Source organism: Scyliorhinus canicula, chromosome 12 (assembly GCF_902713615.1).
Source record: "Scyliorhinus canicula chromosome 12, sScyCan1.1, whole genome shotgun sequence".
Lineage (NCBI taxonomy): Eukaryota > Metazoa > Chordata > Chondrichthyes > Carcharhiniformes > Scyliorhinidae > Scyliorhinus > Scyliorhinus canicula.
Genome location: NC_052157.1, coordinates 132101126 through 132126145, shown reverse-complemented (window position 1 = coordinate 132126145; position 25020 = coordinate 132101126). Strand labels below are relative to the sequence as shown.

Genomic DNA, 25020 nt, shown 5'->3' with positions numbered 1-25020 from the left:
GAACAAGTTAATATGGGAAGGAAGTTTCCAAGGAAGGATAAGCAGGCAACATTAAATTGGATGTGAAACATTTTGGTACAAGTGGTTAGGTGGGGGAAAAGAATGAGCCTATTAAGGACCTAAAGACTCATCATCATCATTATGGAATAGTAGGAGGCCATTTGGTCCATCCAAGTCTATGGTTCTGTGGACCAGTGCTGTCAATCTACAAATATAATTCATTGAAATATAAATAATTAGGTGAAATTCAGATATAATTAGAATGTTACGTGTGCAATTCACCTGAAAAATGACGACGCATTATTTTGGGTGGGTTTTGCACAGTGATTTGTGCTGGCTGTAATGGTGCGATTTGAGATTGTTATTCACCCACACTTAGTGCAAAACACGAGCCCCACGAAAAAACTCTAGGCCTGAGTCACCAAGCATCTAATTCGCCTGATTTGGGATTCAGCAGTTCGCTGCTAACAAGGGGCAGCATAATTTAAATGGTCCGTCGGTACTCACTTCCAGTCAAACCAGGAGGATGGCAGTGTGGAGACCTGCACCTTGATTTGTGGGTGTTGACATGGTCAGGCCTCAGGGTGCCATAAAGGAGAGACAGGTTCCCTGTACCCCCAAGGTGGTTTGAGACTTGAAAGCACAGTGATAATTGCTGTCTGGGAGGCAGTGGCAACATGACCAGGCGGACCGCCGTCCAATGTAGGAAGACGATGAATGACCTCCTACAAGTTGCAAGGGTAAGTTACCACCTCTCTCCTCATAGCATCAGTCCCACCTGCCACCCTTCAATTCCTAACCCCCCCGCACCACAGTGGTCTGAGAAGAAAAGCCCCTGATGCATACTCCATCATGAGGATGGGTGTGAGCACACTGTCAGCAAGAAGACAGGAGTCAGACTTAATCAGAACCTGAGGAGCACCACAGCTTTCCTCACAGCTAGTGATCACCATTCTCCTGCCTTGAATAGTGACTTGATGACAGTGCCAAAACATGCCCATCACCCTGGTGTCATGTACCATAGAACCTTGAAGGAGAAGGGTGGTGGGAGATCAGGGAAGGAGGTGGGGTGGTGGGTGTAGATCTGACAGATACACAGCCTTGTCCCGTGCAAATCTGGAGACTGTGTGGGCCTCCCTGGTCCTCTTGGCTAATCGGACCATTGCCGCTGCCTGTCCATCCTCCAATCTCTCCTGGTCTTCCTCCTTGGACAAGGATGCAGTTCCTCCTCGTCCAGTGTGTGGTGTTGCCCTGCTGCTGTGCCAAGTTGTGAAGGACACAGTAGACTACCACGAAATGGGAAACCCCCTGGGGGCAAAGCATCTCATTTTCAGCAGCTCGATGCACCACTCAGTGACAGAACAGGTGGCAGTGTGGGTCTCATTGTAAGGGGTCTCTGCCTCGGTCTCAGGCCTGCCTACTGGTGTCATCAGCCATGACCTTAGTGGGTAGCCCTTGTCTCCCATGTGCCAGTCCATCACCTTGGGTATTTCCACAAAGACACTGGGAATCTATTGAGAGCACCAGGGTGTAGCTTCATACATGCTCCCAGAGTAATGGGCACACGTGCATGGTTCTGAGGCAGTGGTCAAATACGATCTGGAGTGGAACCCCTTCCTGTTAATGTAGGACACTCCCTGATGCCCTGGTGCTTGCAGGGCAACATGCATGCCATCCATGGCCCACTGGGCCTGCAGCATCCCGGCAATGGTAGCAAATCCTGCAGCCCGGGCATCTTGGTGGACGTGGTCCAGATCGAAGGTAATGTTGTCTGTGGTCTGGAAGGTAATGTAGTCAGTAATGTAACCTTCGACCTGGTCCATGTCCACCAAAATGCCCGGGCTGCAGGATTTGCTACCATTGCCGGGCATACAGAGTATCCACCACCTCCTGGATGCATCTATGGGCTGATGACTGCTAGATGCTGCACGGGTCCCTGCTTGAGCCTTGGAATGACCCAGTGGTATAAAGGTTAAGGCACCGGGAGCAGATGTTCTCCTCCACGGGGTTCCATGTCCTCTGGGGCGTGATACAGGTGTGAACTGTCTCCCTGCTGAGATGTAGTCTTCTGCGGCACATAGTGGTCCTGCAGTCCTGTACACCCTTGCTCGTTGTTGGTCTCTCTTTCTGGCCCTCAGCCTGATGGCTGACCAGATCTTTTATTTTTAAACTTATTTTATTACAAACTTGTATCAAAACACGTTACAGCAAGTAAACACCCTGGGAAACATACTTCCCAACAATCAACTATACAGTCTGTACAGATTTTCCCCTTTTCACCCCTCTCTCCATCTCTTTCCCCCCCCCCCCCCCCCTGCGATGAATAGCTCCTCAAACACTGTCACAAACATCCCCCATCTTTTCTCAAGCTCCCCGGCTGAGCCCCTTAACTCATACTGAATCTTCTCTAATCGCAGGAAGCCGTACAGGTCACCCAACCGTGCTGCTACCCCAGATAGCGATGCTGATCGCCACTCCAGCAAAATTCGTCACCGCGCAATCAGAGAGGCGAAGGCCACGACTTTGGCCTTCCTCCTCTCCATGAGCTCCGGCTTCTCTGAAACCCCAAATATCGCCACCAAATGTTCCGGGTCCTCCACCTCCTCCACTATTCTGACTAAGACCACGAACACTCCTGCCCAGAATCTTCCCAATTGTTCGCAACCCCAAAACAAATGTGTGTGATTCGCTGGCCCCCGCCCACACCTCTCGCACTCATCTGCTACCCCCAGAAAGAACCCACTCATTCTTGCCCGAGTCATATGCACCATCTTAAACTGCATCAGGCTCACCCTTGCACAAGAGGAGATCCCGTTTACCCTTCGCAGTGCCTCACTCCATACTCTCCAATTGACCTCCATTCCCAACTCCCCTTCCCATTTCTCCTTGATCTTCACCACCCGCTCACTTCCCTGCTCCCCCAGCCACTTATATATATTCCAAATTCTTCCCTCCCCTTCCACATCCGGAAGCAGCAGTTGCTCCCGCAGGGTGTATTCTGGCAGCCTAGGGCTGACCAGATCTTGATGTGTGCAGTAGCCCCTGCAGATGTGGTGCAGGCTCCTGCCTTCGTTGGCCTTGATGCTTTCTGCAACATCTGCTCTGGTGCGACAATTGTACAACGGCAGCCTCAATGGGATCAACCACAACATTCATCTTTGTATCTGGAAAGATTTGGAGAAGGACAGGGATTGACGATCAGTTCAATCTTCCATCCCGTGACCCTCAAATCCCCCAACTCTCACCAACCGTTACCACGGCCATATCAATTTTGCTCAGAGTGCCATCCAGCAAGTTAGTTACTCTGTACACTCTCTGCTGGTTGGAGTCATAACCGGGCACAAAGGAAGATGGTTGTGGTGGTTGGAGGTCAATCATCTCAACTTCAGGACATCACTGCAGGAGTTCCTCAGGGTAGTGTCCTCGGCCCAACCATCTTCAGCTGCTTCATCAATGACCTCCCTTCCATCATATGGTCAGAAGTGGGGATGTTTGTGGATGACTGCACAATGTTCAGCATCATTTGCAACTCCTCAGATAATGAAGCAATCCATGTCCAAATGCAGCAAGACCTGGACAATATCCAGGTTTGGGCTGCGACATAAGTACCAGGCAATAACCATCTCCTACAAGAGAAGATGTAACCACTGCCCCATGACATTCAGTGACATTACCATTGCTGAATCCTTCACAATCAACATCCTGGGGATTACCATTGATCGGAAACTGAACTGGACTAGCCACAATAATACTGTGGCTACCAGGGCAGGTCAAGGGCTAGGAATCCCAGGGCAATTAACTCACCTACTAACCCCCCAAAGCTTGTCTACCATCTGCAGGGCACAAGTCAGGAATGTAATGGAATACTCTCCACTTGCCTGGATGAATGCAGCTCCAACAAAACTCAAGAAGTTCAACACCATCCAGGACAAAGCAGCCCACTTGATTGCTCCCCTTTCCACAAACATTCAAACCCTCCACCACCGACGAACAGTGGCAGCCTTGTGCACCAGCTACAAGATGTACCGCAGTAACTCACCAGGGTTCCTTAAACAACACCTTCCAAACCCACGACCTCTACCATCTAGAAGGACGAGCAGCAGATTTGGGAACCTCACCACCTGGAGGTTCCCCTCCAATTCACTCATTCTTCAATTTTAAAGATATTGGCCTAGGCTACCTCTTCCATGCCTGTAGTTGCCCTCATGCTAGAGTCTGAGTTTTATCTTGCCTTGGATTCTGCAATCCTAATACCCTCGCCCAACAAAAATATCTCTCAGCGTTTGAGATTTTCAATTGGCTTCCATCATCAACATGCACTCCCTCCCCTACCTTGTGACAATGAAAGTAAGGTGCACATGCACAAACCAGGTTGTTGCAAAGAAGAAACAAAACATAGCCAAATAATTTACTGACGCCCATGCCCCTGAGGTCAAAGATAAAACGGGTGGCATGGTAGCACAGTGGTTAGCACTGTCACTTCACAGTGCCAGGATCCCAGGTTCGAATCCTGGCTTGGATCACTGTCTGCGAAGTCTGCACGTTCTCCCAGTGTCTGCGTAGTTTCATCTGGATGCTCCGGTTTCCTTTCACAAGTCCCTAAAGACGTGCTGTTAGGTAATTTGGACATTCTGAATTCTCCCTCTGTGTATCCGAACATGTGCTGGAATGTGGCTTTTCCAAGTAACTTAATTGCAGTGTTAATGTAAGCCTACTTGTGACAATAAAGATTATTATAAAACATAATCAACAGAATATTTTTATACAGCGAGGTTATTTAGAAATAACAACAGAAACAAATTTTCCATACAAAAAATGCTTTTCATTGTGTAAATCTCCAAATTACTTTTAGGCCTTGTACTCTGGGGCATATGTCTTGGAAGCAGTGCATGTTGTTGAGGGAATATAATTGATGCCAGTGTATTCATATACACAAGAATGAAAGCTTGGTCCTGGCAGAAAATGCTTTTGTTTCCTGGGTGTGTGGGTAGGATTTGGGAATCCACTGCCTGATAGGGAATTGGATACAAATTCAACCGAAGCCTTCAAAATGGAATTAAATAAATACTGAAAGGAAAAAAAAAATACTGGCATAGAAAAAGGGTGGAGAGTGGAATAACTGGATTGTTCTTTGAAAGAATTGGTGTGATATTGATGGGCTTAATGCAATGGTGCTGTGCTGTACTGTAATAAAGTCTGAAGCCCTCGAGGGTGAGCTTTTAATTCACTTCCAACTATCGAAGAATGCAATGTTCCCTTGTTATTCTATTTCAAATGTTGATTGTACTAAGTGCAGTCTACTTGTCTAACTTGAACTAATGGCAATGCTATTTTTGTGGAGACTAGATATGTCGAAAGATTTATAGACCGGTTATTATCTTCAGTTTCTTGAAATGCTGACGCAGATGTAAGAATTTCAAGAAAAAGGGTTATGCATTTGCTTGCATTGAATAATTGGTAAGCTTTTTGGCATTTCTTTAGGTTTTATGTTGATGCGCATACACTATCTATTTTCTATGTAGAAAGCGTTATTTAACATTAAGAAGTTTACATTGCCTGAGGGAGTTTGGTCACGGGTTTTGAGTACACAATATTTTCACAGCGCTCCATGGGTGCTTTCTGACCTGAATATGGTCAGCATTTCCTGTCTATTCAGATTTTCAGCATCTGTCGTATATTGTCATTTTGTACCAAACAATACATGATTCATTAGCTGATGATTTGCAAGTGTGTTTGATTTCGTAAGAACTGAGGAACAAGCTACGTGATAATGATATGTGGAAGTATTAGTGACTGGATGAGTTGGATATTTTGAAAGTAGTACCAATACTGGTAATAGCTGATTATGTTGCTTATAACAGTGTTCTTCAAACTTTTTTTCCGGGAACCCATTTTTACCAACCCGTCAACCTTTGCGACCCACGCCGGCTGGCCTGCGTGACCCGCCATTTTCTCTTGCGTTGTTTGCTGCTGACAAAAATGGAGGAAATGGTTTTGGGTCCCTTTGGCCCTCTTATATGCTCCTCCAATGGAACCTGTTGGATGAAGGTAAAGCCTTCCAGTGTCGGAAAGTATGGAGTCTCCATCGGTCCAAAGTTCTGCACTTTTTTCCGGTAACATTTTATCAAATAAACTCCCCCGAACTTGTTAAAAAAAAAAGAATAAAATGAATGAAAAATATAAAAATTAAAGAATAAAATAAATGAATAAAACCTCCCCGAACTTTAAAAAAAAAAGTGGCTGCACTGAAAATGAAAATCGCTTATTGTCTCAAGTGGGCTTCAAATGAAGTTACTGTGAAAGCCCCTCGTTGCCACATTCCGGCGCCTGTTCGGGGAGTCTGGTACGGGAATTGAACCGTGCTGCTGGCCTGCCTGGGTCTGCTTTCAAAACCTGCGACTTAGCCCTGTGCTATACCAGCCCCTTGACGCATGCGTACCCAATCATCGGTGCGCATAGCTTTCCGCATGCGTGCCGATGATCTGGCGCTGATGATGCGGCCGCATTTTTTTTACATGTTTGCGGCCGTTTTGAAGGCTGCTTGCAACTGCCATTATTAACAACCGGCTGCTGTGGCTGTTGCACGCAGATTTGCGTGATCGGGAGCGTTGTGACGGACGGCTCCGTGACCCTCCCGACTCCCACCCGCGGGTCGGGCCCCCGAGTTTGACAAAGCCTGGCTTAAAAGTTTTAAGCAGGATGCATGAGAGTTAAGTATAATGAGCTTGAATTGGACTTAAGACTTAATTCTGTTTATTGACTAGAATCATGGAATCATCATAGGATTTACTGGAGAGAAGGTGGCCATTCGGCCCATCGGGTCTACACCGGCCGTTGAAAGAGCACCCTACTTTTTTAAAAATTTAGTGTACCCAATTCATTTTTTCCAATTAAGGGGCAATTTACTGTGGCCAATCCACCTAGCCTACACATCTTTGGGTTGTGGGGGCGAAACCCACACAAACACGGGGAGAATGTGCAAACTCCACACAGACAATGACACAAAGCCGGGATCGAACCTGGGACCTCGGCGCCGTGAGACTACAGGGCTAACCCACTGTGCCACCATGCTGCCTTAGAGCACCCTACTTAAGCCCACACCTCCATCCTATTCCCGTAAACCTGCCTAACCTTTGGACACTAAGGGGCAATTTAGCATGGCCAATCCACCCAACCTGCACATTTTTGGACTAATTTGGGGTGTTTATTTTTGCAAATGGTGAATGTGCAAATAGGTAACATCACCTGTCTCTGTGTCACCTCACTTCATCTGCTAAAATCTTCACCAATGCCTCTGATACCTCTGGGCCCAGTTAATCCATTGCTCCTTTGCTGACCTTTCATCTTGCACCCTCTGTAAACTTTACCTCCTCCAAAACAGTGCTGCCTATATCTTAATTTGCAGCAAGTCCCATTCAGCCTGGTGCTCACTGACCTATGTTGGCTCCTGCTCTGGCACTGCCTCGATTTTTGAAATTCTTATCCTGTCTTTCAAGTGTTTCCATGGCTTTGCTGTACATATGTATATATAACCTCCTCCAGTCCTGCAACCCTCCCAGATACTGCACTCCAATTCTGACCTCTTTGGCACCCATAGTTTTAATCGCTCCATTATTGACAGCAATATCTATTGCTCTATAAGCCCAAACATCTGGAATTTCCTCCTTTTACCCTTTCTTTAAGGTACTCCTTAAAACCTACATCTTTGTCCAGGAATTTGTACATCTGTTGCGATATGTGACTTCACACCAAAGTTTGTTGAATAACACTCCTGTGAATAATCTTGGGGCATTTTACTATTTTACTCCCAAATTCCTGTAGGAGTTCCTCGCAAGTAGTCTCTCAAGCCCAGCTATCTTCAGCATCATAAGACCAATAAGAGATGGGAGCAGAATCAGGCCATTTGGCCCATTGAGTCTGCTATGCCATTCTATCATGGCTGATATGTTTCTCATCCCCTGATCCCCTTAACACAAGTCATGTTGCTTGTTGATTATGGTGTTCAACTTTATTTTTACTTTTCTCATAGTGCAGCCCGTATGTGCATGCATCCAAGCATCGATAATAATCAGGTTTGGGCTGATAATGTGACGAGTAATGTACACACCACAAAATGACAGACAACCATTTCCAAGGAGAGAGCTGAACTGCCTCGCCCTAATGTTCAATGACCTTTGCTTTCTTCCCCACAATAAACTTCCTGGGGTGGGTGACCAGCATTGACTGACTAATATTCAACTGGATCAGCTGCATAAATGGCCTGGCTACTGAAGTAAATCATTCACCTTTCGACTCCTGAAATCTTTTCCATCATCACCTATTAGGCACTTCAGGAGTGTGACAGAATATTCTCCTTCTGCTTGGATGGGTGCAGCTCCAACACTTGAAGATGCTTTACACCATCCAGGAGAAGCCAGCCTGCCTGATTGGAACTTTGCTCCTGAGCTTAAATTAGCCTTCCATCATCGGCATGTTGGAACAGCAAAGTGGCTGCAGTCATACACCAAAATCACTAGTCTGATCCCCACCCAACAGCTTCATGAGCACTGTTATTTGATGTAAACTGCATTTGTAATGTGTTTTTGCTTTTTATGCATCTCCTAACAATTCTTTGATCTCCAAATTCCATTGTTGCATTTTATATCTGGGGTGTACAAACTATACCCATGGATCATATTTAACTTTAAACCATGACAACATGACCCATGTAGCTCTGACAGCTCTATTCTATTTTGATTTTTTTTACTTGTACTGTTGAATTTCTAGGGCCTGGTAGTTTTGGAAAAAGTTTATTCTTGAACTGATGCAAATATCAGATCTGTTAACATTCATAGCTACCGCACGGTAGCACCAGAGACCCGGGTTCGATTCCCGGCTTGGGTCAGTGTCTGTTCTCTTTGCGTGGGTTTCTCCGCGTGCTCTGGTTTCCTCCCACAAATACCAGAAGTTGTGTTTGTTAGGTGAATTGGACATTCAGAATTCTCCCTCCGTGTACCTGAACAGGTGCTGGAGTGTGGCGACTAGGGGATTTCCATTAACTTCATTGCCTACTTGTGATACTGATAAAGATTATGTATAGAAGTTGCTGTGAATATTGATTTAAATTCTATACATGACACATGATGCTCCAAGATAAGTACTCGGGTAGCCAAGAGCTTAAAACATATGTCTGTACCTTCAAAGGCATTCTATACAAAGTTTCTGTTAAACCAAATTAAATGTTGACTCCTAATCAGATGTGACTGGAACAAACTATACTAAAGAATAATCTCTGAAAACTATAGCATTTGATGTGTAATTTTAAATAATGGTTTTAAAGTTAATTTCTAATGAAAATGTTATAGACATCTCATTTACTAATCTGACGCAGATATTAAAATTGTGACTTCTATATGCTTTATTCTGATTTGTGGAGATAATATAAAAACAAAATACTGCTGAAAATCTTAACCAGAAGCAGAAAATGCTGTAAAAAGGCATCTGTAAGAGAGGGCAGAAGTTTCGAGTCTTCATACAAATTTGAAAGGTTACTCTTTCTTTCTCCACAGATACTGCTCAACATTATGTGGAAATAATTTCAGCCTGAACATTTTTTAAATGAGAAAATTGAATAGAGACAAAAAAGGGTTGAAGTGAAGTTATTTTCTAAATGAGACATTTGTATACATGAACACATGATTTGTATCCTAATTCTAGAGAGATGTATGAGAAATTCTGAGCAATAATTAGCTTTCATTTCAAATCATTTAATTTTTATGTAATTAAATATCACCTATGTGATTGCATATTCTTCTAGAATTTGAAAACTGACATTTTTATCTTGGGTGGCTTAAGTATCCATTTTAATGCACGCCATTGTGGATTAGGAACTACTTATTAAATTGGACAATGAGGCAGAGCAAGACGGAAAGTGTCACAATGGACAGGTTGAGTGGGCTGGAGCTTTGTGTGCCCATATTCAAAAGCTTGGAGATTTAAGTTGACCAAAGTAGAAAAACTAAGCAACTGGTTATGTGGTTGAAGGAAGTTTGGGGTGGCTGAAGAAAATGCTACTTTATGCATTCTTGTCAGAATTTGATTTTGTTTCAGTATTGTGTAATTGGCTCAGGAGTGAGAAAATTTGGATTTGCACTACTACTAATTAAGCATTTCACAACAAATTAATTACTTGAGAAATGTGCTCATTCTCATGTCGACCATTACTGTAACCACTTAGTGCTTTGAAAAGTTATTGAATTATCAAATGGATCAACACTGCAATAGTTAGAAAGAAAATAGCGTGTTTCTTTCTTGGAAGTTGGTTGAAATACTGTGCACAGTTTTGTTCTCCTTGCTAAAGAAATATACACATGTCTTGGAGGGAGTGTGGTGAAAGTCCACTGGACTGACTCATGGGATGAAGGTTGGTTGCCCTATAATGAGAGGCTGAGTAAAATGGACCTATATACTCTGGAATTTAAGAAATGAATGCTGGTCTAATTTTTTACATAGATAGAATTTACAGTGCAGAAGGAGGCCATTCGGCCCATCGAGTCTGCACCGGCTCTTGGAAAGAGCACCCTACCCAAGGTCAACACCTCCACCCTATCCCCATAACTCAGTAACCCCACCCAACACTAAGGGCAATTTTGGACACTAAGGACAATTTATCATGGCCAATCCACCTAACCCGCACATCTTTGGACTGTGGGTGGAAACCGGAGCACCCGGAGGAAACCCACGCACATACGGGGAGGATGTGCAGACTCCGCACAGACAGTGACCCAAGCCGGAATCGAACCTGGGACCCTGGAGCTGTGAAGCGATTGTGCTATCGACAATTCTACCGTGCTGCCCTCACATAAAATTCTCAGTGGGCTTATTTGTAAATTCCGAGAGGTTGATCCCGTGATGGAGAGTCTAGAATTAGGGGCACAGAGTCAAGGTTAGGCATTGATCAATTCAAACTCAGATGAGGAAGAATTTCTTCCCTTAGAGGGTTGTGAATCTTTGGAGTTTTCTATAATAGAGCACTCTAGATGTTCAATCATTCAGAATGTTGAAGGCTGAGATTTTTTGACACCAGGGAAATCAAGGGATACAGAAATTGGGCAGGAAGATGGACTTGAGGTTTAAAAAAATGAGCCATGATTTTGTTAAATGACTAAACAGGCTTGAGTTGAGTGGCTGTATGATCTGCTCCCTTTTCTCCATATGCATTTGAGCTTCCTCCTCGAATAATGCCATACATTTAGAAATCTCTTTACTCCATGGTAACTGTGATGCTATGGGCCAATCGTACATGAGCAAGTCTCCTACAGTATTACCTTTACCTTGATATCACAGATCCTTTTTTGAAACATTACTTAAACTTCCAACATACATTATCTACTCACAATTGGTAGAAATTGTTTTGCCACCTCTGTTTTCCCCACAGCACATTAAAGTTGGATCAAATCACTCCTTGACTACCTAAAATGCAGGGAATGCAGCCCTGGTTTCATAGAATTATGGATTCTAGAATTTACAGTGCAGAAGGAAGCCATTTGGCCCAACGAGTCTGCATCGGCCCTTGGAATGAGCACCCCACCCAAGCCCACCTCCACCCTATCCCAGCAACACCACCTAACTTTTTTTGGACACTAAGGGCAATTTAGCATGGCCAATCCACCCAACCGTCACATCTTTGGACTGTGGGAGGAAACCGGAGCACCGGGAGGAAACTCGCCCAGACACGAGGAGAATGTGCAGACTTTGCACAGACAGTGACCCAAGCTGGGAATCAAACCTGGGACCCTGGAGCTATGAATCAACTGTGCTAACCACTGTGCTGCCCATATGTGTAATCCCTCCTGGTAACCTAACCCTTGAATTCTGGCAAATCTAGATTACACTCTCTCAGAGGCCAGTATATCTTTCCTAAGGTGTGGTGCCTGGAATTGCTCACTGCTCGAGTTGTGATCTGAACAGTGTTTTGTACAACTGAAGCATGATTTTGTACTCTAGATATAAAGGCTCGTCACCCATTAGTCTCTTAAATTATTTTTTGGACCTGTTCATGAGGTTTTAATGATCTGTGCACCTGAGCCCCAAGTCTCTTTGGACCTCCATTGTTTCTAACTTTTTTCACCATTTAGAAAATAATGTATTGTAATTTTTGGATCCAAAGTAGACCTCTCAGTTGTTTGCTTTGTAATTCATTTGTTATAGTTTTGCCCATTGTATTTATTTTTATTTCCATCTAAACTGCTTACAGGACCACCTATCTTTGTATCATTGACAGATTTGAATATGTGGCTTTCTTCCCCTCATCTAAGCTATTAATGAATACAGAAAATAATTCTGGTCCCAACAGAGATCCTTGTGAGCAACCATTAGTCACACTCTGCCATTTAGAGTACTTGCCCATTATCCCATCACTCTTCTTCCACTCGGCTAATTTCCTAACCAGGTCTATAATTTATAATTTCATGAACTTCAACTTTACATTGTCTACTCTTCAAAAAAAATGTCAGTCAGGTTTACTAGGCATGACCTACCCATTAAAATTCAAGCTGGCTTTCTTTGATCAGCTGAAAATTTTCAACATGTTCAGTCACCCTATCTTTAATTATTGGCCCCAATTCTCTGAAAAGGGAACAAAGTCCCCTAGCAAGTGCATTTTTATTATTAGACACGTGTTTCCCAATACTTGGTGCTGATAAACGCATGGCTATTCAACACGACTCGTGTTGAATATGGGCCTGAACGGGGAACGTGCGGCCGAGGCTGCACACTGCTGTTTTTTACAGTGGGGCGCTCTGCTCGCTGGAACTCCCCATTATAGCAAGAGATTCGTCCCTATCTCTGGCTCCTGAAAGAATCCCCCCCCCCCCCCCCCACCCCACCCGAATGTAATATGGGAAGGTTTCCCCCCAACGCAGTCTTTTGGCCAGATGGGGCGCATGCAAATAATACTAGCTTGGCAGTGGCAACCTGGCACTCTGGCAGTCCACATGCCAGCTGGCAGTGCCATCTGGGCAACTTGGTGTAGGTGGCACTGCCAGAGTACCAGGGCATCATCCTGCCCATAAGGCATGCTGCTGGGGACCTCCAATCCCCTTGGAGACTCCCACAAATTCCATCTGGTCCCCGTTTGTGGTGATCAGTCTCAAACGGCATTCGCCTGTGGTCTCTGGGGCAAAGGGGTTGAATCCCAAACAAAGCTTCAGGTACCTCGGGAATTTGCATTAGAGTAAGTCTTACTGCCTCGCTCTAATATGCAGGTTTGCTAAGAAGTGATTCCGCCCATTGTGGGCTGGATTCACATTGCAACAGCTGCTGATGAAGATCAAAGCCAAATCAAATTCAGAATTTAAATTTTGTATTGCCAGTGGGAGCTATGCTGTTGTGGTGACTTTGATCGGGGACAGTGTAATCTTAACCTTATTAACACTTTTTTTACATTTAGATGCAACCTTTTAAACCTTCGTAGTGTTATGGTATATTTCAAGCTGAAAATGTACATGCTTAATAATGGGAGAAGTTTCCACAAGAATTCAAAATATAATTGGCACATATTTTTTTTTAATTGGTTCGCTATTTATAGCTTATAGTTCATAATCAGTTTGGAGTTCATTTGACTTGGCAACTTGGCACAAACTTAAATTGACTAAGTATAATGAAGTATTGTTGATATTACCAGATATTACTGAATATATTACATCTGTACATTGTTTTTTAGATAGTGTTTTGTTGCAGGTTTAAGGTAAACATTGAAACATGCTCATAGCTAAGAGACTAGAGATAAATGGGCATTTTTCAGGTTGGTAAATGGTAACTAGTGGAGTGCCAAGGGATCAGTGCTGAGCCTCCACTATTTACAATCTATACCAATGACTTTGATTAAGGGACCTAATGTATGGTAGCTAAATTTGCTGATAATACCAAGTTAAGTAGGAAAGTAAATTGTCAAGTGTCTGCAAAGGAATGTAGGCAAGGTTAAGTGAGTGGGCAAAAGTTTGGCAAATGGAATATAATGTGGAAAAATGTGAACTTGTCCACTTTGGCAGAAAGATTAGTGAAACAATGTGCTAATTGAATGGAGCGAGTTTGCAGAACTCTATGCTACGGAGTGCTCTGGGTCTCCTAGGTACGTGAGTCACAATGTTAGTATGCAGATACAAGTGATTAGGAAGGCAAATGGAATGTTGGCATTTATTGCAAGGGGAGTGGAATATAAGCGAGGTTTTACTGCAGCTGTAAGGCCTTGGTGAGACCACATTTAGAGAATTGTGTACAGTTTTGGTCTCCTTGTTTGAGAAGAAATTTCCTTCTGTGTGAAGAAATTTCCCCTCTGGTCTCTTTTGTATCTTACTTTATGAATTTCAGCAATTTGCAGCATAAGTTTGTACATGTAATACGAATAACCTGGTCATGTTGTCCTTTCCTAACCTGAGAAAAAGTAGTGAAAGGGATATTTTTACATGGATTTCCCCCCATTCGCATTGCTATGAGGTAGTCCCAAGTTGCCATGGTGATGAGTAGGCTGTTCAGATGTGAATAGCTAACATAAGGATACTTGATTGTTACATTCCCCGTTATGCAGCATGAGTGTGCTTTGTGGTTGTGATGGCACAAACTCAAGTAGCAATGATGTAATTGTAGATGATGTTCACTGCTGAATACCATTGTGATGATTGTTCAATTGCTAACACCTACCAAGAAGCACTTTCTGGGTAGTTGGGGAAGTTAACTGGCTATAATCGAAGTCTGTGATCAGCCCATCATCAAATATGAAGTCCAGTGAAGAATATTTGGATAGAGCTTGATAAGTGGAAGTTAGAAGGACGTGGATAAAATTCTCAATCAGGGTACCAAAACTGTCCTCCTATGATAGAAAGAGATGGCCAGCGAAGGATACTGGGTGTAGTTTGCAGAGTGTTCATCATGTCATTCTAAAGAAAAGGCAAAGCTAGACTTGTGGGTTCCTATAATGACATATTTAATCAAAGATACTGAACAAACTTTTGTTAAATATGATGAGATTGATTTCTTGTCTGAATTTGAAAATACAGTTTTCTACAAATTAACTGATGGCTAATTGTACATTGAAACACTCTTCTGTGCTGACTAACTTGAGGTTCAACTGAGGCGGTGGCTTGTGTTGGGACCAGTGGAATTGTTGAGCACTAATTATCAACTTTGTTTGCCATTTTAAAAGAAAATCCCCTCATTTCAATAAGGTTTAATTTCACCAATGATTTTCACAGTGAGATTAACAGTGCAGAAGTGGAACTTCGGGTCTATTCAGTGATTTTTGCAGGTGATTACAATCTGTGATTACTTTAACAGCACACTGGTTGCAATCTCTGGATTTCCATGTTTAAGCTCCACCTGTGTGCACTCCAGATGTTGCTGTCAGTTTCAGGGGAGTAATGATGGCAAAATTGTTCCCCAAATTCCAGGCCATTGAAATCCGAAAATAACAGCTTTTATTATGAATGCTGAAAATTTTCTAAAGATTAATCATTGTCTAAGAGAGTGAAGTTAACATTTATTGCATAATTGGAGAGTTTCACAGTCACTGCTACCATATAACCTGAGCTATTTAAATCCTAAAATAACAACAGCTTTTATGATGAACGTTGAAAATGCTCTGGGTAATTACCATTTGAAAGAAGATGAAGTTAGCATTAGTTATAAAACCAGAGGGTATTTCTAACAGCTAATTTTATTAGCGATGAATGAATTATGTACTTCACAGGGGATTAGTTTGTGAACAGCTTGAGGATCTCATGGAACCAAATCACCATACTATATTTTGGGAGAAAGGTAAAGCAAATACTCTAAATATTATTTTAAGTTTAAAACAAATGCAGCTTTTCCCAGAATATTTAATTAGTGTTGTTTGGAACTTCAGAGCAGTATTTCTTGTCATATATCTAGAGAAAATATGATTTTGTTCTTCTAAAGATGTGGTTAACCCTTGGATGGTGACCTAAACTCTTAAGAACAAAACATGACCTTGGCATTACCCCTCAACAAAATAGTAACACCCAGCTGTTCTGCTTTTACAAAACAAAAGAGACAGGTTGATGAGAATTATGAGCAAATATTTTCTTTGCAGATATTTTGTAATATACTTTTGATCTTGGCGAGTTTATCTTTGAGTTATGTTTGTTTAGCAGTGTGCTTAAATACAGTTTTTTTGCATAATATTTGCATAATATCAACAACAAAAAGACAGAATTTTTTTTTTTACAAAGAACAGCCCCCCCCCCCCCCCCCCCCCCCTCACCCCCGCGCATACACAGCGGAAGAGATAAACTAACACCCATCATTCCCCAAAACATCTGCCCGTCCCTTTAAATGCAGTTTTTAAGTGGTTTTAAATTCAGCTTCATTCTTGGAAAATACTTTATGATTCGCAATGAACACGCATTGCTTGTTTGTCTACTTAAGGTAGGTTTTCCGTTCCTTGATGTTAGAATGAAAGTATCATGTTTTTATTTCTGAATTACTTTTGTAGTCTTGTCTGTTGAGGTGTAAAACCATGCAAAGTTTACCTTGACTTTTTGTTTTCTTTACAGATGTTTTCCTGTTTTGATGCCTTGGAATTGAAAAAGAATAATTAAAAGGGACTATTTTGAAAATCTGGATCAATAACTATCATAGTGATAATTCAAAATGATAGGCAAATTAAAACAGAACTTATTATTAGCATGTTTAGTGATCAGCTCACTAACTGTGTTTTATCTTGGCCGTTATGCAATAGAATGCCACCATAGAGTAGAAGAGCACACCCAGCAGCATCCAAATGTTCTAGATAGTGGCAGGTCATTAAGTCAGATTTCAAAACCTGGATTGAACAGCAGTTCAAATAAACTTGTTTACAACAAAGACATGCCATTAATATTTATTGGAGGAGTACCAAGAAGTGGCACCACCCTCATGAGAGCCATGCTCGATGCCCATCCTGATGTTCGCTGTGGGGAAGAAACCCGGGTTATTCCTAGGATCCTTGCAATGAAGCAAATGTGGAGCCGATCAGGCAGAGAAAAACAACGATTGGATGAAGCTGGTGTTACAGATGAAGTGCTGGACTCAGCCATGCAAGCCTTTTTATTAGAAATTATTGTTAAACATGGAGAACCTGCCACATACTTATGCAATAAAGATCCATTTGCTCTCAAATCATTGACTTACTTGAGTAAAATTTTTCCCAATGCCAAGTTTATTCTAATGATTCGGGATGGGCGTGCTTCAGTACATTCCATGATTACTCGGAAGGTTACCATAGCAGGATTTGACCTCAGTAGTTATAGAGACTGCCTAACCAAATGGAACCGTGCCATTGAGACTATGTATAACCAATGTTTGGAAACTGGATTTAATAAGTGTTTACCAGTACATTATGAACAACTTGTTTTGCATCCTGAAACTTGGATGAAGAATGTTCTGAAGTTCCTCGGTGTTCCTTGGAATACAGCAGTATTGCATCATGAAGAAATGATCGGGAAAGCAGGGGGTGTTTCTCTTTCCAAGTGAGTATAAATTTACATTTTCTTTATTCTGTTGTGTAAAAAGCAACTGTATTTTCATTATATAACCGTGAAATACAAACCAAAACGTATCACTGTCTTGTCCAAGACACTTGATAGATCCCCAGCCTATGGTTCTTTGTGGGTTGCTATGGTACTATTAAGATTCAAAAATGTTAATGTAAGTGAGCCCTATTATTTACATTTTCTGATACATCTGAACGTGTTTGATTTTAAGGCACAGGACACTGTTCCACATGTTGCTTCTGATACTTTTCCAGAACTTGTGGCTGGGTCTGACTCTGATTAGATAGTTTTGGATGTGAAGCTCTTTTTGTACTTGATCTTTACTGGAGTTGATATTAAATGTAAAGTGTAGCAGGACCATCTGATCTAACATGTTAGTGCTCAGTTAGAATACTCCACGCTGAGCACTCCCTTCCATTTCTGTGTAATGTTTGAGTAAGGCATATAATACTTCAACACTCTGATCTGTTTATACAATTTAAAAGCCTGTTAACCTTTTTCAGGAGTGTAGTTGTGTTACACTGTTTCAGGGGTATTGAGTGAAACCAGTATGCAGTTATCAAGAAAGCACTTGTTTGTCCACATTGCGTGACCATGACTTTATGCTACTTTACCTTGGTGCCACTTCAGTTAGAGGCCCATGCTAGCCATTCTCATTTTTTTACCTGTCTGAATTCTGCATTTAGTAATCTGTTTGAGAACTAAATTAAATGTCCAGAGGTACAGCACAGAATTCTGTATATTACTTTTACTGGGCTAAAGTTGCTTTGTGCTGGTTGCTGTTTGCAGGATATTGTGCACACAATTACTGCCACATTTGGTGTGTTATGAACTAATTTATGTGAAGCAGTTTGGGTCATCTGGCATGTCGTTGGTGCTATTTAAATGCATTTTTTTCAAGGAATGGTTAACTGGAGGAAGAGATTTAAAGAACAGTAGACAATTTTTATGGGGACACATCAGTATCATATTCAGGGCATTTATTTTTCCCTCTTTGAGTTTGACAGCTGAATTATGACCGACAGCGAAAGTCATTTTATAGTCCTACTGTGGGTAGTGACAGGTCAATTAATGAAATTAATAAGACCTGTGAATTTTTTCCAGAAATTTGAGCACAAATTGTGAAGAGCCCTAAAATTATAATACCAGTCTTGAGTTGCATTTTTAAAATTGATTTGAACACCATACCAGCACGAACACCACTATATTACTTGCAGTATTTCAGAGACTACACTCCAAAATACTACATTGACTGCAAACTGTTTGGAATGTTTTGATGTTATAAAAGGCCATATAGAACTATAGATTATATGCAATTTTAATAGCGGATAGAGCTACACTTCACAGCCAACTACCCTGGTGACAAAATTGGAAAGTAGCATTAAAGTTAATAAAATCCATAAGGTGTGCCACAGATGGATCAGAATATATTGCAATGAATTGCCCTGATCCAACCCTTTTTCCTCAATCAAGGAATGTGACCAAAATATGAGAGGGTGTCAGCCTTGTTACATCCTGATCAGCATCTGTTGTATTATCTTGGGATACATCTGATTGAGCTGGCATATTTGTCTTGAAAATCTTCAGATGTCCCTTCCACATCCAGTTTCTAATGAGCTCCTTTCAAATTGATTTGGAAATGGCATTGCACTCTTCATCATAAACATCCAAATTGTTGAATAGATGTGCTGGCAGTACTGAGCAAAGCTAAGAAAACAGCTTGCCATTTAAACTAAATCAGTAAAGAAAATGTCACGAGCAATTGTTAACAGCTGGGGTGAGAGGGGTGAGGAGAAACTTGTGCTGATGCATACATTGAAGAAAATCCTCATTCAGAAGAGTTTTAAGGCGGCCTATTGTGTCTGTGCCAGCCATCAAACCTTATCTATTCTAATCCAGTTTTCCAGAACTTGTTCCATAACCTTGTATGTTATGGCGTTTCAAGTGCTCATCTAAATTTTTCTTAAAATCTTGAAGGTTCCTGCATCTACCACCCTTCCAGGCAGAGTTCAGATTCTCACCACCCTCTGGGTGAAAAGTCTTTCCCCTGAGCAATATGTGGGGAAAACTTTGATAATCCAGTCTCTTATTTTTGCAACATTTCTTATTTTAATAAACTCACTCATTAGTCATTGAGTTCCATTACTTCAGACAGTTGATGACAAAATTAGGTCTAAGATCACTGTCAATTAGACAAACTCTTCTTAAAATATTTACGCTCAGTCACAATTCTCATAGTATTGGCAACATCGAGTCTAGTTTGGTATGCTTCAGAAAACCAAGAGAAGCACCAAAGTAGCTCAGCACCTTGTGTATTTTTTAACTCTGAAATTAATGCTGGTGCTCATTTGCAATCCATCTAATCAAGGACATGCCAGGAGGTCCTACAATGCAGAAACTAATTCACACAGCGACGTCTTCAAACAGAATGATAGCAACTAATCTGATTTTGGTGGTATTGAAGGAGGGAAAAATGTTGGTAAAGATGCTGGAGGATCTCATCCCGTTCTTGATGCCACAATATTTCTAATATTCACTGAACAAGTAGAGATAGTGGCGTGATTCAACCAACACATTTCCAAGTGTCGTTTTGGTCGCATTTGCAGTGGTGTTTCTCGCCGGCTTTTTGGGTGAGATCCAACTTAGTCATTTTTTTGGGCCTTGGGGACTTTCCCACCGGCCAAGCGCATACTTGAACATTTTTACAGCACTGGGGAGTTCGGCTCCTCCAAGACCACGACACCATTTTGAAAGGGTCTCCCGATCTCTTTTAGAGTACTCAATATTTTTTTCCAATTAAGGGCTATTTAGTGTGGCCAATCCAGCTAACCTGCACATCTTTGGGTTGTGAGGGTGAAACCCACGCAGGCATGGGGAGACTGTGCAATGTGCAAACTCTACACGGACAGTGACCTGGGGTGGGATTGAACCTGGATCCTCAGGACCGTAGGCAGTAGCGCTAACCACTGTGCCACCTTGCCGCCCCAGGTGTCCCGATCTGTAAGTGAGCTTTTTTAAAAATATTTTTATTGAACTTTTACCATTTTACACACATCACAACCCCCAATAACACACAAACGTTTAATAACAATGTAAAAACAAAAAAGAAAGCAAAAACAACAACAACCCATCCCCTTCTCCTGAGTTAACAGTGACCAGCTCCTTTAAAGTGAGGTGAAGTGGAGCTGAGTCCACAAAAGATCAGCCATGATCTATTGAATGGCGGAGTAGGCTCGAGGGGCCAGATGGCCTACTCCTGCTCCTAGTTCTTATGTTCTTATAAACGGCCACCATCTATGATAGAACCCACCAGTTGAACCCTTCACCATGAACATGACCTTCTCAAGTACAAGAACTCCATCAAATCATCCAACCATGCTGTGGGTGGGTGGGTGGGAGGGAGGGACGGACGGACGGACGTCCAGTCCATCAACAAAATCTACTCATACTGGCCCTAGTGAGGTGTGCCCCAAACGCCACTAGCCTTTCTTCCACCGATCGTCCCTATATATCCCATACGTACGGGGGGGCCCATGTTTACACTGACCTCAACTTAAAATGCTGAGAGAGTTGCCGCCATTTTTAATGTGGAGACCACCACTGAGTTCAAAGAATATGAGATGGTATCACCAGGGCCTCCGACTCCGTCCCTTTACAGCACCTTGCCTTCATCCTCGCCCAAATAACTTCCAGGTTCCCAAACCACCCTAGCACCTCCGCATTAGCTTCATTTCTCAGAAAAATGACTTTGGCTAAAAAAAAACTGGGAGGCATTGAGACAGGAACACGAATCGTGGCACAATATTCGTCGTAATAGATTGAACTCAGCCCGCAAACAGCAATGGGAGGCTGTCCCACCTTGTAAATCTTGTAAATCTGCTGTAATCCTGCTCACCAGATTTCCAGAAGGTGCCTGTCAAGGTGCTGCATAAAAGACTGATCCAGAAGGTGAGATCGCAGGGGATTGGGGATGAAATTCTAGATCGGATTGAGGATTGGCTGACTGACAAAGGAGAAAGTCAGGATAAATGAGTCCTTCACTGGCTGGTGAACTGTAACTAGCGGGGTTCTGCAGGGGTCATTCCTCGGACCTCAACGGTTTACAAACTATATAAATGCAAACGAATAACAGCAAAATTTGTAGATGATACTAAAACACAGTGGCACAGTAAGCACTTGCTTCACAGCGCCAGGGTCCCAGGTTTGATTCCCGCTTGGGTCACTGCCTGCGTGGAGTCTGCACGTTCTCCCTATGTCTGCGTGGGTTTCCCCCGGGAGCTCCGGTTTCCTCCCACAAGTCCCGAAAGACGTGCTGTTAGGTAATTTGGACATTCTGAATTCTCCCTCAGTGTACCCAAACAGGTGCCGGAATGTGGTGACTAGGGGCTTTTTCACAGTAATTTAATTGCAGTATTAATGTAAGCCTACTTGTGACAAAGATTATAAAAACAAATAGGCGGGGCAGCAGGCAGTGAAGAGGAGATACAGATTTTACAGAAAGATATAGATTAGCGAGGCGATTGGGCCAAAATTTAGCAGATGGACTTTAACGTGGACAGGTGTGAGGTTATCCATTTTGGCCGAAGAAATAGAAAGGCAAATTATTTACTAAATGGAAAGCAGATACAAAATGTGTCTAGGTGGAGGGTGTCTAGGTGTCTTTATTCATGAATCGCAGAAAGTCGGTGTGCAGTTACAGCATGTAATTACAAAGGCAAATGGAATGTTAGTGTTTATTGCAAAAGGACTAGAGTATAAAAGTAGAGGTTGTTGCAATTGTATAGTGTGTCAGTGAGAACACATCTGGAGTATTGTGCCCAGTTTTGGTCTCCTTTTTTTGAGGAAGGATCTGGCATTGAGGGTGTTCAGAGAGAGTCACGTGATTAATTCCAAGGATGTAAGGGTTCAAATTTAAGGAGAAATTAAACAGTTTGGACTTGTACTCTGGAGTTTAGAAGGATAAGAGAGCATCTGATCGAGGTATAAAAAATACTAAAAGGGATTGATAAAGTAAATGTGGACCAAATGTTCCCTGTTCCCCCTTGTGGAGCAATTTAGAACGAGAGGTCACAGATCTAGGTTGAGAGGTGGTAGATTTAGAACTGAAATGAGGAGGAACTACATTTCGCAGAGGGTGGGGAATTTGTGGAACACGCTGCCCAGAATGTGGTAGAGTTTGAGTCATTAAATGGTTTCAAGAAGGCCAAAGATATATTGCTGATTTTAAAATTGGGTCAAAGGGGTATGGGGGACAGGGAGGGAGGTGGATTTGAGACCAGGAAGAGATCAGCCATGATCTGATTGGCAGAGCAGGCTCAAGGGGCTGAATTGCCTACTTCTCCTAGTTCCTATGCTCATAAAATTTAACTTGCGAAGTTGCGCTCAGTCCTGTGCCAGCTGGACCCCCAAATAGTGAACACTAGTCCCCACCAGACGGAATGGCAGCCCCTTGAAGGGCTAACCACAAAATACTCGCTGCTCCCAACATTCAGTTTGTACACTGAAAAGGAGCTCGTCAATATGCCTAGTATATCCCCATAACTGGCAGAGATTCCTCGCGTAAAGCAGCAAATCTTCAGCATACAGGGACCCCCTATGCCCCCATTCCGCCCCCAACAATCCCTCCACTTATCAGAGACCTTCAAAGTGATTGCCAACAGTTCAGTAGCCAGCATGAACAGAAGAGGGGACATACAACATCCCTGCCTCGTCCCCCTGCACAGCCTAAATGATCCCAAACTCGAATTGCTTGTTCGCACACTCGTAGACTGTGCATCATATAGCAGCCTAACCCATGACACAAACACTGGACTGATCATAAACTTCTCTAACACTGCAAACAGGTCGCACCGTTCAACCATGCCGAACACCTTTTCTGTGTCCAAAGACACGATTACTTCCGGGTCCAGCCCTGACGCCGGTATGAGAACCACGTTAAGTAACTGCCTCAACATTAGCCATCAGCTTGCTACACTTCACCAATCCCATTGAGTCTTCCCCCACTATCTCCAAGAGACAAGATTCCAATTTCAAAGCCAAACTCTTGGCCAAGTCTAGGGTGGCATGGTAGTGGTTAGCACTGCTGCCTACGGCGCTGAGGACCCGGGTTCAATCCCAGCCCAGTGTCACTATCTGTGTGGAGTTTGCGCATTCTCACCGTGTCTGCATGGATTAGGTGGATTGGCCACACTAAATTGCCCCTTAATTGGAAAAAGTAATTGGTATTCCAAATTTATTTTAAAAGACCGTGGCCAAAAGTTTCACATCCACAAGAAATTGGGCAGTATGACCTGCACTTTATGGGGTCCTTGTCTTCTTCAGCAGGAGGGAGATGGACGCCTGCCGCAGTGTCTCCGGGAGACACCCCGCGGCAATGAGTTGTTAAACATCTCCAGCACCAACGGGGCCAGCTGATCTGCAGATGTCTTGTAGAATTCTACCTGGAGCCCGCCTGGTCTTGGCACCTACCCCGTCTGCATATTTACCAATGTCTTGCAGACCACCTCCAACCCCCATCGCCGCCTCCAATTCTTCCTGCAACTCCTCCCCAACCTGAGGAAACTCCAATCCCACCGAGAATTCCAGCATCCCCTGTTTGTCCTCTGGCAGCTCCGACCTATAGAGCCCCTCCTCAAAGGACCAAAACATTTCATTGGCTTTTTCCGGGACAGACACCAGTCCACCCCCTGGCTCCCGTACCTGCACAATCTCTCTGGCAGCCACCTGTCACCTTAACTCATGAGCTAACAGGTGCTGATGCTTGTATGCCGTCTCCTTTAAGCACCTCAGTTGGCAGACCACCCAACCTGTGGAAAGTAGGTCAAACTACAACTGCAGTTTTTTCCTGCATGCTGAAAGCTCTGGTGTTGGGTCGTTCGTATACTTCCTATCTGATGGAACCATCAATTCACCAGACACGTGTTTCCGATATGAATCTAGGCTTTAATCAACTTACTTCAGAGCCAGCCTGTTACCTGTTGATGAACTCTCTGTGAACTGCAGGCTGACTCTGGACAAGGGTATTTATACAGCAGCACTAGGGGGAGGAGTCATGGGCGGAGCCAAGGGTAAACCCCTGTACAAGCTCCTGAGCATTCCCAGAGCTACTCCCCCTAGTGCTGCTATATAAATATACGGTGTGAATTTACCATATTATATTCACCACACTATTTATGTCCAAAATCTCATCCACCCCCCTCTCTTTCTTTCTCTTTTTCTCTCTCTCTCTCTCTCTTTTCTCTCTCTCTCTCTCTTTTTCTCTCTCTCTCTCCTCTTCTTTCTCTCTTCTCTCTCTCTCTCCTCTTTTCTCTCTCTCTCTCTCTCTCTCGCTCTCTTCTCTCTCTCTCTCTCTCTCTCTCTATTTTTCTCTCTCTCTCTCTCTCTCTCTCTCTCTCTCTTTTTCTCTCTCTCTCTCTCTCTCCCTTTTCTCTCTCTCCTTTTTCTCTCTCTCTTTCTCTCTCCTCTCTTTCTCTCTTTCTCTCTTTCTCTCTCT

The 25020-nt window shown here is 43.0% G+C and overlaps 1 protein-coding gene across 11 annotated transcripts in view; it reads left to right on the top strand.

Moving 5' to 3' along the window:
* The window catches only part of tpst1 (tyrosylprotein sulfotransferase 1), an 82767-nt gene that overhangs the window by 2410 nt on the left and 55337 nt on the right, over positions 1-25020 (top strand). For 9 of the 11 annotated variants that reach the window (XR_005462593.1, XR_005462594.1, XR_005462595.1 and 6 more), the window contains one exon: positions 16551-17504. Coding sequence is in view for 8 of the 11 variants with exons in the window: in XM_038814170.1 (XP_038670098.1) it covers positions 16648-17504 (857 nt within the window). In the remaining 3 variants the exon portion in view is untranslated. Of the gene's footprint in view, positions 1-24; positions 741-15377; positions 15793-16550; positions 17505-25020 lie in introns of those variants that run through there. The other 2 variants (XM_038814168.1, XM_038814167.1) reach the window with 2 other exon arrangements.